The 12,998-nt window shown below is 45.7% G+C and overlaps 1 protein-coding gene across 7 annotated transcripts in view; it reads right to left on the bottom strand.

Annotated features, from left to right (window-relative positions):
- Positions 1–12,998, bottom strand: part of KDM2B (lysine demethylase 2B) — a 119,853-nt gene that overhangs the window by 42,873 nt on the left and 63,982 nt on the right. For all 7 annotated transcript variants that reach the window (XM_018061280.1, XM_018061277.1, XM_018061278.1 and 4 more), the window contains one exon: positions 1,477–1,563. In XM_018061280.1, the coding sequence (XP_017916769.1) occupies positions 1,477–1,563 (87 nt within the window). The remainder of the gene's footprint in view (positions 1–1,476; positions 1,564–12,998) is intronic.

Below are 12,998 nucleotides of genomic sequence, written 5' to 3' on the forward strand. Positions count from 1 at the left end.
ATACTGGCAGCACCTCTTAATTTAAGCTTGCCGTATCTGAAGTGCTCAATAGCCACACATGGCTCATAGCCTTTTGGACAGTATAGATTGAGAAAGTTCTAGAAAGTTCCTCTCAGTGTTTTTTATAACAGTAAAAAATCAGAAATTAGCAAAATACCCATCAACAGGAAGGCTGCTTAGGTTACAACCAACATTTAGAGAACTTATCATGAGTCAGCCCTCGTCCTATGGACTCTGCACGCATTATTTTTAGTCCTCACAATGACCACTCAAAGTAGGTACCAGTATAACACCTTTCCACAAATGAGGAAGTAAGGTTCTTGGAACTCATATAACTTGCTCAAGAAAGTGAGGAAGCCAAGACAGACTGATGATAGATGAATGGCTTCATATATAAATATCCCACCCTAGATACACCAAAATGTTATTGGTTTTCTCTGGACTGTGGACAGTGGGGCAGGTATTGGTTGAAAGTTAGGTCTCCGCTGTCAGTTAGACCTACATTTGCATCCTCGGCTCTGCCAAGTAACCTAACAAGTAACTTCGCCTTGTTAAGCCTTGGTTTCCCCATCTGTATAACAAATCATAAATGTCTATCCACAGGATTGTGGGAGTCTAAATAAAACAGGGCATGTAGAGGACTAAGCAGGGCAACCTGCCCCTGGTAAGTTCTCAGCGATATCACTGCTAGTCTTCTCAGCATCTTTGTCCATTCCTGTTTGATTAGATTTTTCATGGTGAGCATCAACCCTTCTTGTGTTCTTTGTCTTTTGGTCACACTGCAAGGCATGCAGGATGTTAATTCTCTGACCAGGGATTGAACCTGTGCTCCCTTAAGTGGAAGCACAGAGTCCTAACCACTGGATTTCCAGGGGATTCCCAAGGACCCATTTAGAAAGAGAAGAAAAGTTAACTTTGAAAAGAGGAGAAAACAGAGATTTCCTGTGGTGAAACAGGGATTTCACTTTGGTCTAGTGGCTAAGACTCTGTGCTCCCAACACAGGGGGCCCGGGTTTGGTCGCTGGTGAGGGAACAAGATACTACATGCTGCAACTGAAGATTCCATGTGCCTCAACTAAAACAGACACAGTCAAATACATAAATCCTTTTTTCAAAAAAAGGAGAAAACGGCCCATGAAGCAGCTAGAGGACAAAGGAAGTAAGGAGATAGAGAAGCAAGGAGAGAGGGGAGGAAAAGAAGAAAGATCCCCTAATGACAGGCAAAGGTGAGGTATCATTTCCCCGCAGTTTTCTGCGTGACCACAGGGGGCACTGCTTGCAGTTTCCGCAGCAAGGGAAAATGATCCCCCTTGGAAAAACAAAAACTTGCAAGGAAAAAAAATCACCAGCACCATTCATCTTGATTCGGAGGCCTCTCCCTGGAGCTCCCCCTGAAAAGCTGCCGACATTCATCTTACAGGAGATGTGAAAAAGCAATGGATACGGGCTCTCAGCTGCGGGTGATCTGTGTCTTACCTTTGGCGTCTTCTTTGGCCAAGTGACTACGGGGACCCCAGTGATGGCCAGGCTGGGGTCATCCTCCGCGTGCTCCTTCAGTACGTTCTGTGGTCAAGCAAAGGAGCCAGATTAGCCCAGGGTACAGGAGAGGTCTCTGAAGGGAGTGGAGGCTGGCCCTCACCCAGCAAAGGACAAAGTTCTCTGCAGCTTCACTGCCTGCCCCGACTCCACCAATACTCACACGCTCAATAGAAACCAAGTTGCCAGGGTTCCCCAGGGTCCGCAAAACACAAAACATCCCCTCCAAGAAAGTTTTTAAAAAGCATATCGCACACCTCCCTGAGACTTCCATAAGCATATTGCTCACTGATGATACGACAACAAACATTTGTCCAGAGCACCAAAGACTCTCATGGACCCAACCTCCTTTAATCCTTACACAGTCCTCTCGGAGGTGCTTGCTGGGCAGCAGTCTAATAAATCCTCTAATGTACACGAACTCAACTATGTCCACAGAGAAACGAACAAAGGAACCATGAGGTCTCACCAATGAGCCCTGACTGGTTTTTTCACCAGTCAGCAAGTATGCCCTAGGTCCTCTCATCCTGGTGTGTAAAGACATTTCTTTGTTTTTTGCATCAAGGTCCCTAAACATAGGTAGATACTCAGTCAACTGGACAAATGCTGGCAGAAAAAAATGGGCTGTGATGGACACACTGCCAGATTTTGTGCAGGTCTCCCATGTGGCACCTCACGGTCAGTCCTTTGTAGGTGGTTTCAATGCTTTACAGGGTAATCCTGCCTTTAGCAGCTTTTGGTGTTGTGTGCACCCAACTGCAGAACCTCATCAAGGTGTAAGATGTCACTCCGCTGAATTATCCCTATCCAGTAAGGCAACCAAGATTCAGAAATGCTCAAAGAATTTGGATGCCATCCCAGAGCAAGAGGGCAGAACCCTGAACCCTGATCTCTGGCACCAGACTTCCTGCCCCATGACCAGGTCATGGGATGCATCCACATGGGATCTGGGGCTGCATCCACATCGTACCATACAAAAGTGTTGAGGGATGGACAGGGAACCGTTACTGGTCTCTTCTGACCCCAACCACTAATTTTTGGATTGTACAAAAGACACTCCTGCAGAGACATCCAAGGATAGAGAAAGTTGCATAGTAGCACCTCACAGGAAGTGCAAAAGAACTCAGAAGATAAACGCAGGTGAAGATGATTTTAACTCACTTTTTAGTCTTCACCAGAAAGAATCCAATTCACTTCTAATTTATTCTCCTTACTTTCCTGCTTTAATTTTCAATTGGTTGCCTGATTTTTCAAACTGTGCTTTATTACCTCAAACACGCCTGAATAACTCCCTCCTCTTCCCACGGAAGGAGGCCAACAGCAAGGTCAGGGGCTTGGGTTCCGGGTTCACTTCTCAGCACGTACAACTTTCTCTTAAGTCCAACAGTCAATGTCAATGATTTATAAACACTGTTTTTATAAAATGCCTTGGTTCACTGCGATATCCCCCAGCCTTACACAATGACTAACCTACGGTAAGCCTCCAGTAAACATCTTAAAAAAATGAAGCCACAAATCCCCAAAGGGGGACTTTCTGCTGAATGTCTGACCTCAAATCTGTCAAGGCGGACACACAAGCAAACTCTGAGAGACTATCACAGCCAAGGGGCGAGAGAAAGGACACAAGGAAAAACTGAGGAAAAGTGAATAAATTATACACTTTACTTAACAACAATGTATCAATAATGTTTCATTAGAAGTAACAAATGCACCACATTAAGGCGGGATGTTAATAACTGGGGGAAACTGAGGGTGAAGGGTATGTGGAAACTCTATTATGTGCAGAATTTTTCTGAAAATCTACAACTGTACTAAAACACAAATCAACAACTTACACTTCTAAAACAATTTTAAAATAATTTTAAAACAATAGCGATGAGCAAATAATCATTTTAAAAATGCCAATCAGACAGTAGTAACAGTTACAATAAAGGAAAACAGGACTCTTAGGCTGCCAATTTTGCTAACACCTATGCGGTATATTTAAAAAGTAATACAACAGAAGGGAAACAATTCATCTCAGACAGGATTCATCTCAGGTATGGACTTCACATGGAGCATCAGAGGCAACCAAAAGCTGGGGCAGTGGCAGCGATCGTGCCTGGAGGAAGGAGTATTTCATCACTAACATTGTTTTTTGTTTGTTTGTTTTGGGGTTTTTTTGGCTCCACCACCAACTCTTAGTTCCCCAATCAAGGATAAAGAACCCGTGACCCCAGCAATGGAAGCTCAGAGTCCTAACCACTGGATTGCCAGGGAATTTCCACTGACATTGTTTAGAACTGCCAATTCCTGGTGATGATAAAAAGCAAATCAACTTTTTATCAGCTTCATTTTTTAAATTATGGCTTTCACAAACACTGCAGACACTGTGCCCCTCAGAACTTGCATCCAAATGGGCCATTTCCACAGCCCTCTCCCCACCTTGGTCCACCTCTCGGAGTAGGTGGAACCAGCCAAGTTGAAAGGTAACTGTACCCATCAGGAGGGCAGGCACCTCCCGTTGTGCTGAATGAAAGGATGGGAGTAAGAGGTCCTGAGGTCTTGCTCTGCGGCGGGCACCATAACAAACATTTCATGCCCACACTCTCATCCAATCCTCTTGACCACCCTGTGGAATGAATGACCATTTCCACAGTGCAGATGAGAAGGGCAGGGCTCAAGGGGCGAAGGGAACAGTTGACTAGCGCTCAGCCAGGAAGGGCTGGAGACTCTTGATGACCTGGGCTCTTTAACCTTGGCATCATTCAGCCCATCTCTGAAAAGGGAATGGAGCCGTGTTCACAGCAACACTGTTCACAACAGCCAAACAGCAGAAACAACCCAAGTGTCCATGGATGGATAAATGGATAACATACAAGCCATGGAATATTATATAGCCGGAAAAAGGAAGGGAATTCTATCACATGCTATAACACAGATGAACCGGAACGACATTACGCTCAGTGAAATCAGCCAAACACAAAAGGACAAGTACCACAAGGTGCCACTAATATGAGGCGCCTAACGCAGTAAATTCATGAAAGTGTAAAAGCAGAAAGCCGGTAGCCAAGGGTTGCGGGCGAGGGGGTGCGAACAAGTGGGGAGTTACTGTTTAATGGATATGGAGGGGATTTTCTTACTTTAAATTTTTTTCTGGATATAGAGTTTTAAGTCCAGGAAGATCAAAAAGTTTTGGCTATGGATGGTGATGGTTACCCAACAATGGAAATGTACTTAATGTCACTGAACTGAACGCTTAAACATGGTTAAAATTTTATGTTATGTATATTTTACCACCAGCTGAGGGGTGAAGAATCCACTCGCCAAAGCAAGGAACTCGGGTTCAATGCCTGGGTCAGGAAGATCCCCTGGAGGAGGGCATGGCAACCCACTCCAGTATTCTTGCCTAGGAAATGGCATGGACAGAGAAGCCTGGTGGACTACAGTCCACGGGGCTGCAAAACAGTGCAGGCACTACTTTGCAACTCAACCACAATCTTTTCACTATATTTTTATCTCTATTTTTAACTGGGGAGGAAGAAGTGGGGCAAAGCAATCCCTCCCTAAGGAATGGATCCAGGACCCCTCTGAATGGTGGTCCAGTGGTTGGAAATCTGCCTGCCAATGCAGGGAACATGGGTTCGATCCCTGGTTGGGGAAGATTCCACATGTTGAGGAGTAACTAAGCTGGCGAACCACAGCTGCTGAGCCCGAGGCATGCCTAGAGCCCACGCTCCACAACAAGCCTGCCTCCACACTGAGAAGTCCACGCCCTGCAACAAGGAGTAGCATACTCTCGCCGTAACGAGAGAAAGGCTCCCTGCAGCAACAAAGACCCAGCACAGCCATAAACAAATAAAGGAATGGATTCAAGACCTTCTAGAAAGTACAAGTTGGGCACATACCGCCTCTCTAGTTAAACTTTTGCTGTTATGCCTGGGACAACACTAGTTTTAGAGTCAGAAGACCTAGGACAACCTGCGTGATCTCGGGTAAGCCACAGCTTCCTACAGTGTGGTCCTGGGGTAGAACAGCGATGTCTGCACCTTGATAGGAGGCTACGAAGCTGGAGATAATTTTACTACCATTCTTAGGAACATTTGTTGAGTGCTTGCCCTAAACGTTAAAATAATCTCAACTGGGAGACTTTCCTGGTGTTCCCCTTCTATGCAGGGGATATGGGTTCAATCCGTGGTCTGTGAACTAAGATCTCACATGCCGTGGGGCAATGAGGCCCACAGGCCACAGCTAGAGAAACCTGCACACCGCAATAAAGACCTAGCATGCGCAGCCAAAAAAAAAAAAAAATCCTACCTGTGGGGTAGGACTGATTCTCCCTGTTTCACAAAAGCAGAAACTAAACTTAAGAAAGGTTCAGTGATATAGTTCAAGGTTACACAGCGAAGAGGTGGGCAGAAGCTGGCAATGACCTGGTCCATCTGATGACAAGCCTAAAGAGTAACCCTGGGTGATAAAGCCTCAGGAAATCGTGGCAGCAACCTCTCCAGCTGATCCTACTCCATTATTAAAAAGACACCTAGGAGAAAATCTGGCCTTATAGTTACCATTCAACTCACAAATACAGAAATGAATCACAATCACCTGTTCTTTGTAAAGAAGAGAGAGAACTAACTTGACTACTAATGCCTTTATAAAGCATCTCAAACATCCCCCCAAAATCACAGAAGAGGTTTGTCCCCCTCCCCATATCACAGAAGAGGCTTCCATGACCAAATTGGGCCTACACAACCATGAAGTTTTATTGACATTTCATGGTTCTTACTAACCCATATGAATTTCACACCCTCCTCCACAATACAACAGTTTGTTTTTTCTAAAAATAATGTTTCCTCCCCATCCCCCAAAATCATTAACAAAAAAAGAGCTTTTCAGGAAGATAGTGCCTGTGTAACCAAAGCTTATATGGTTATGAATATATGTACAAATATCTCGCCATATGGTTGGGAAGGGGGCGGGGCAGAGGACTTCCACAGGACTTTCTGCCCCCACCCCCCATTCCAATCTTTAACTCTAGGCTGGGGATGACAAACTCAAATGCCTGCAGGAACCAATCAGGTAAAGTGAAAAATATAAATGGACCAGAAAGACATGGAGTGGTGTGGTCACCTATGGCAAACTAGAGGTCACCTATCCCCTATTTAAAGATAGCAGACGCTTCCTAATTTCAACCTACTAACCTCCTGTGGGAATGAAAGCCCCACTAGATCTCTGATTTTTCAGAAGAAACCAAAGATCCAGAGTTTTAATTGAAATCTCTCCAATTTCAAATGTTGGCAACTGACTGAAAATTTAAGAAAAACAAAAAATAAACAACACTTGTGAGTCAAATGTATCTGTGGGCTGGCTTAGGCCATGGGGTGACCAGTTTACAAAGACTACTCTGCGTATGATTGAAAATAATGACTGCTTGCCTTGGTTTGGTTTGAGTTTCCTTCTGAACTGTCTCAAGATTTCCTGTCATTTCACTATCAGAGCTGGAGTCAGTGACTCACAAGCATTAAAGTGAGGCAGGCCACTTCAGAGGAATGTCTGGTTACAAAATCTATTACTGAAGTCATGAGTATTATTAATAATTAAGACATAATTATAAATAATAATTAAAATTAATAGACACCTCCCCAAGTATCCTTGAGTCAGTAGATCTCACACACTTGCTGAAGGAAGCAATACCTCTCCACGTGTGGCTGCCAGTGACCACCAGGGGGCACTCTGGGCTCTGTCCCTCAGGGAAGTATTGTGTTTTCATTTGTATGTGACAGGCTGCAGAAAGAGGAGATTATTCTAATTGGACATTTTCTCTCTGAGAAATAAATTGCGCTGAAGGGAATCATGTCACTGGCTTCCCTGGGCTCTGCCAGAATTTATACACTCCCTGGGGCTCTCAGAAGCAGAGACGAGGAGGCCTGGGTGCCTGCACCAGCCCAGCACTCTTGGGTTATACCACACAAGCCTTTTAGTAGGAAGTCACAGGGCAGGGTTTCTAGAAGAGAAAGACTGGGGTCACCAGGCCCTTTCTGCTAGAAACTGCCCTGCTTTTGACCTAACAAGATATCCAAGACAATGGATAAGCTGGGCTTCCGCTCTTCCTGATGCCAACTTCTCTCAAAAAGCGTAATTAGTCAACAATGGATTCAGGCCCCATGCTCCCCAGAATGCAGCATTAATAATTAGAAACTGCATCTATAACTGTGACTAAAAATACCAACACTGTGACAGCAAAGCAGAGGCCAAGCACCAGGAAAGAAGCCCTAACCACAGGCCTGTTGAGGGAGAGTAACATGGCATGGAGTAGCTCAGGCTGCTGTTGTGGGGAACTTGGCAGTCTCAGGGGTCCCTCCTGGCCACAGGTAAGGACCCCTGCAAGTAGGCATCAATGCACCTTGGGTCTCCCAAGATCCCTCCCTCCAATCCAGCCCAACCATCTTGTTCAGTTCAGTTGCTCAGTCGTGTCTTAACTCTTTGCAACCCCATGAACTGCAGCATGCCAGGCCTCCCTGTCCATTACCAACTCCCAGAGCCTATCCAAACTCACGTCTATTGAGTCGGTGATGCCATCCAACCATCCCATCCTCTGTCATCCCCTTCTCCTCCTGCCCTCAATCTTTCCCAGCGTCAGAGTCTTTTCAGATGAGTCAGCTCTTTGCATCAGGTGGCTAAAGTATTGGAGTCTCAGCTTCAACATCAGTCCTTCCAATGAACACCCAGGACTGATCTCCTTTAGGATGGACTGCTTGGATCTCCTTGCAGTCCAAGGGACGGACTCTCAAGTCTTCTCCAACACCACAGTTCAAAAGCATCAATTCTTTAGTGCTCAGCTTTCTTTATAGTCCAACTTCACATCCATACATGACTACTGGAAAAACCATAACCTTGACTAGATGGACCTTTGTTGGCAAAGTAATGTCTCTGCTTTTTAATATGCTGTCTAGGTTGGTCATAACTTTCCTTCCAAGGAGTAAGCGTCTTTTAATTTCATGGCTGCAATCACCATCTGCAGTGATTTTGGGGCCCCCCAAAATAAAGTCTGACACTGTTTCCCCATCTCTTTGCCATGAAGTAATGGGACCGGATGCTATGATCTTAGTTTTTTGAATGTTGAGCTTTAAGCCAATTTTTTCACTCCTCTCTTTCACTTTCATCAAGAGGCTCTTTAGTTCTTCTTGTGCCTGCCTATAAAAACCCATCTGTACTATGTTGAATTGCATCTCTCAGGAATATATGTTCAGGGAATTCCCTGATGGTCCAGTGGTTAGGACTCTGTGCTTTCACTGCCAAGGGCCCAGGTTCAACCCCTGGGTCACAGAACTGTACAAGGCCCGAAGTGTGGACAAAAATAAATAAATAAAGATATCTTCAAGTCCTAATTCCTGGTACCTGTGAATGTGACCTTACTTGGAAAAAGGGTCTTAGCAGATATAATTAGTTAAGGGATCTCAAGAAGTAATTCTGGATAGGGTAGACCCTACATCCAGTGACTGATGTCTTTATAAAAGAAAGGAGGGGGGCTTCCCTGATGGCTCAGTGGTAAAGAATCCACCTGCCAATGCAGGAGATGCAGGTTTGGTTCCTGATCTGGGACTATCCCACGTGCCTCAGAGCAACGAAGCCCATGTGCCGCAACTATGGAGCCTGTGCTCTGGAGCCTGGAGCCACAACTACTGACGCCCATGCACCCTAGAGCTTGCGCTCCGCAACAAGAGAAGCAACTGCAATGAGAAGCCTGTGCACCACAATGAAGAGTAGTCCCCGCCTGCCACAATTAGAGAACAGTCCACACAGCAACAAAAACCCAGCACAGAAAAAAACAAATAAATTTTTAAAAAAAAATAAAGAGAAAGGAGAGGAGATTTGAACAAAGACATAAAGGAGAAGGCCATGGGAAGACAGAGGGAGAGACTGGAATGACACAACCACAAGCTAAAGAACTCTAGGCAATACCAGAATCTGGAAGAGCAAGGGAGGACCCTCCCCAGAGCCTTCCCAGGAAGCACACCTCGATTTATGATTTTCAGCCTCTGGAACTGTTAGAGAATAAATTTCTATTGTTTTAATCCACCAAGTTTATGGTCATTTGTTATGGCAGCCCACAGGAAACTAACACACCATATTTTTCATAGTGCATCATAATTAAAGGGAGCTTCCCTGGTGGCTAAAGAATCTGCCTGCCAATGCATGAGACTCGGGTTCGATCCCTGTGTAGGGAAGGGAAGGCATATAGGGCATAGGGTCTACCCTATCCAAAATTACTTCTTGAGATCCCTTAACTAATTACATCTGCTAAGACCCTTTTTCCAAGTAAGGTCACATTCACAGGCCTTGAACACATCTTTATTTATTTATTTTTGTCCACACTTCGGGGCTTGTTTGATCCCCTGGGGAAGGAAATGGCAACCTACTCCAGTATTTTTGCCTGGAAAATTCCATGGGCAGAGGAGCCTGATGGGTTAGAGGAGCCCTGTCTGGTCCATGGAGTAGCAAAAGGAGTCAGACACAACTTAGAGACCAAACAACAACAAACATCATGATTAAAAGCTGATTAGCTACATGATTTGGGCAGATCACCACATCTCAAGGAGACTCAGGTTCCTGTCTCAGAAATGGAATAGTAGCTGTCCCCACCTTGCCAGGATCATAATGCATAGAAGGTATTTGGCATGTGGATAATGCTCAGTAAAGGTTGCGTACATGCATGCTAAGTGTCTGACTCTTTGTGACCCTATGGACTGTGCCAACGTCTTCTGCATTGGCAAGTTCTTTACTACTAGTGCCATCTGGGAGCAGAAACGAATGTTAGTCAATCTCTTCTGGCTTATGCCATATTTCCAGTTGGGATATGTTGTCCCCATTCTGTTTGCAGAATTCATCCATTTAACAAGTTCTAAGCATAGGGGCCGGAGAAGGCAATGGCACCCCACTCCAGTACTCTTGCCTGGAAAATCCCATGGACGGAGGAGCCTGGTAGGCTGCAGTCCATGGGGTCGCTAAGAGCCGGACACGACTGAACCACTTCACTTTCACTTTTCACTTTCATGCACTGGAGAAGGAAATGGCAACCCACTCCAGTGTTCTTGCCTGGAGAATCCCAGGGACGGGGGAGCCTGGTGGCCTGCCGTCTATGGGGTCACACAGAGTTGGACATGACTGAAGCGACTTAGCAGCAGCAGCAGCAAGCATGGGGGAAAAATTTTTAAGTTTATTTAGTTGGAACAACAGTTTAAAAGCTGATTTAGCTGCACAACTAGAGGGGATAAAAATGTGATTCAGGGACCAAGAAGCTAATTTTAAGCCAAAAGGACCCCTAAATGGCATTGATCAACATATCCATTTTTCAGGCCTAGGGGTACACAGCAGTTTAGAATTCAGATCTTCTGCCCCTCACTGCTCTCCTTCATTCTCCTGAAGTGGTACCAGCAGCGGACTCAGAATACATGTGGCTTGTTTGGCTCCTTAGGTGACAGCCCTGTCTCATTTATCCCTGCATCAACGCTCTATCCATTCACAGCTCATCCAAAATACCAAACCCAAGGCTCAGTATAACATGCAGCCCCGAGCAGAAGAGCCTCAGCGGCTACTGGACGCCTGACACCCTGACCAGGCTGAATCTGATTGTTCCCTGTTTTCTATACTCTGGGTCATCTTCAGGGTGTGAGCAAAACAAGCTGTAGCCCTCCCACTGGCTTCCCACCTTCTGGCTCCTCTGAAGCAGGCCGGGTATGATGACTTTTAAAAAGTCAACAGTGTTGGAGGTCGGGGTTCTACATCTCACTGTTTCACAAAGAACAAGACCCAGGAAGGGCAACTTAGATAAGCAGGTGTGTTCTCGGGTGCAGACCTGATGACCCCAAGGGAGAAAAACTGCACACACCTTCCTTTTACAGTCATGAGTTTCACACACACTCTCACACTTGACCCTTAATGAGCCTGCTCTCACTCCACAGTATCAGTGAGCTCAGCTCTAGCTCACTGAGCACTTAAAGGCCCTGTTCTAAGGCTTTTTAAATATGTCACCTCACTAAACTCGATGAGGCATGATTCTTTCTATCCCTATTCTACTACATTCCCTCAGAGCAGTCAGCTGATTAATGGATGATGCAGGGGAGTCAGCCCGATTCCAGAACCTTTGGTCTTAAAAGGTAATACCTGTTTGGGTGATCACTCTTATTTTGGATTGTTTCCCAATTGGGTTTTGATGAAAGAGCAATACCATTGATCTCTTTTTTAGTGTTTAAAAATAAAAACGGTAACACCTGAAAGCAGTCACCCCTCACTGTCTCTTTCAGCTCCTTGATTCCACTCTGCCCCACAATTCTATGCAGCCCCATAATTCTGTGCAGTCCCATAACTCCAGGCAGCCCCACAATTCCTTGCAGACCCACAATTCTATGCAGTCCCATAATCCCACACAGACCCACAATTCTATGCAATCCCACAATTCCATGCAGACCCACAGTTTTATGTGGCCCCATAATTCCATGCAACCCCATAATTCCATGCAGTCTCACAATTCCACCAGTTGCATAACTCCGAGACCCCGTAATGCCATGCAGGGCCCACAATTCCATGTGGCCTGACAACTCTATCAGTCTCATAATTCTGTGAGGCCCCCATAGTTCCATGCAATAAGAAAGATGGTTATCCACAGTGCACTGGTGTTTCCACCCCTAGCCAGATACTCTGGCAGCCAAGGGAGCACGGAATCATGTAAAAGAGAGCTTGGTATTATCTTAATTAACAAGGACAGCTGCAGAATCACCTGGCAAAAACATATCTAATGAAGACTCTCCCATTTCCTATCTCAGTGGTAACTGCGCACTTAGGCCCAAGTCCTCACAAGCTTGCAATGCATCTGGTTATTTTCAAGTCATTTACAACTACTTAGAGTAATGCCCCGGAGAAGGCAGTGGCAACCCACTCCAGTACTCTTGCCTGGAAAATCCCATGGACTGAGGAGCCTGGTGGGCTGCAGTCCATGGGGTCGCTAAGAGTCGGGCACGACTGAGCGACTTCACTTTCACTTTTCACTTTCCTGAATTGGAGAAGGAAATGGCAAGCCACTCCAGTGTTCTTGCCTGGAGAATCCCAGGGATGGTGGAGCCTGGTGGGCTGCCGTCTATGGGGTCGCACAGAATCGGACACGACTGAAGCAACTGAGCAGCAGCAGCAGCAGCAGAGTAATGCCCATATGCCCTCCTTCTCTCCCATCAGGAGCCTCAAGCTCTCTCCTTGAGTTCTAGTTGAAAGCATGGACTCTTCAAGAAAGGACAGCATGCAGGCCAATTCCCATCTCACTATGAATTAGTCTATCTACCAATTAATGGTTGCCAATCCAAGAAAGAAAAGGGAAAAAGACAATGCACTGAATTGAACAGCACACGTGTGTGTGCACACACACACGCACTCAAGTCAGCTGTGTCCGACTCTCTGCGACCCCTTGGACCATAGCTCTCCATGCTCTTCTG

This window comes from Capra hircus, chromosome 17 (assembly GCF_001704415.2).
Source record: "Capra hircus breed San Clemente chromosome 17, ASM170441v1, whole genome shotgun sequence".
NCBI lineage: Eukaryota > Metazoa > Chordata > Mammalia > Artiodactyla > Bovidae > Capra > Capra hircus.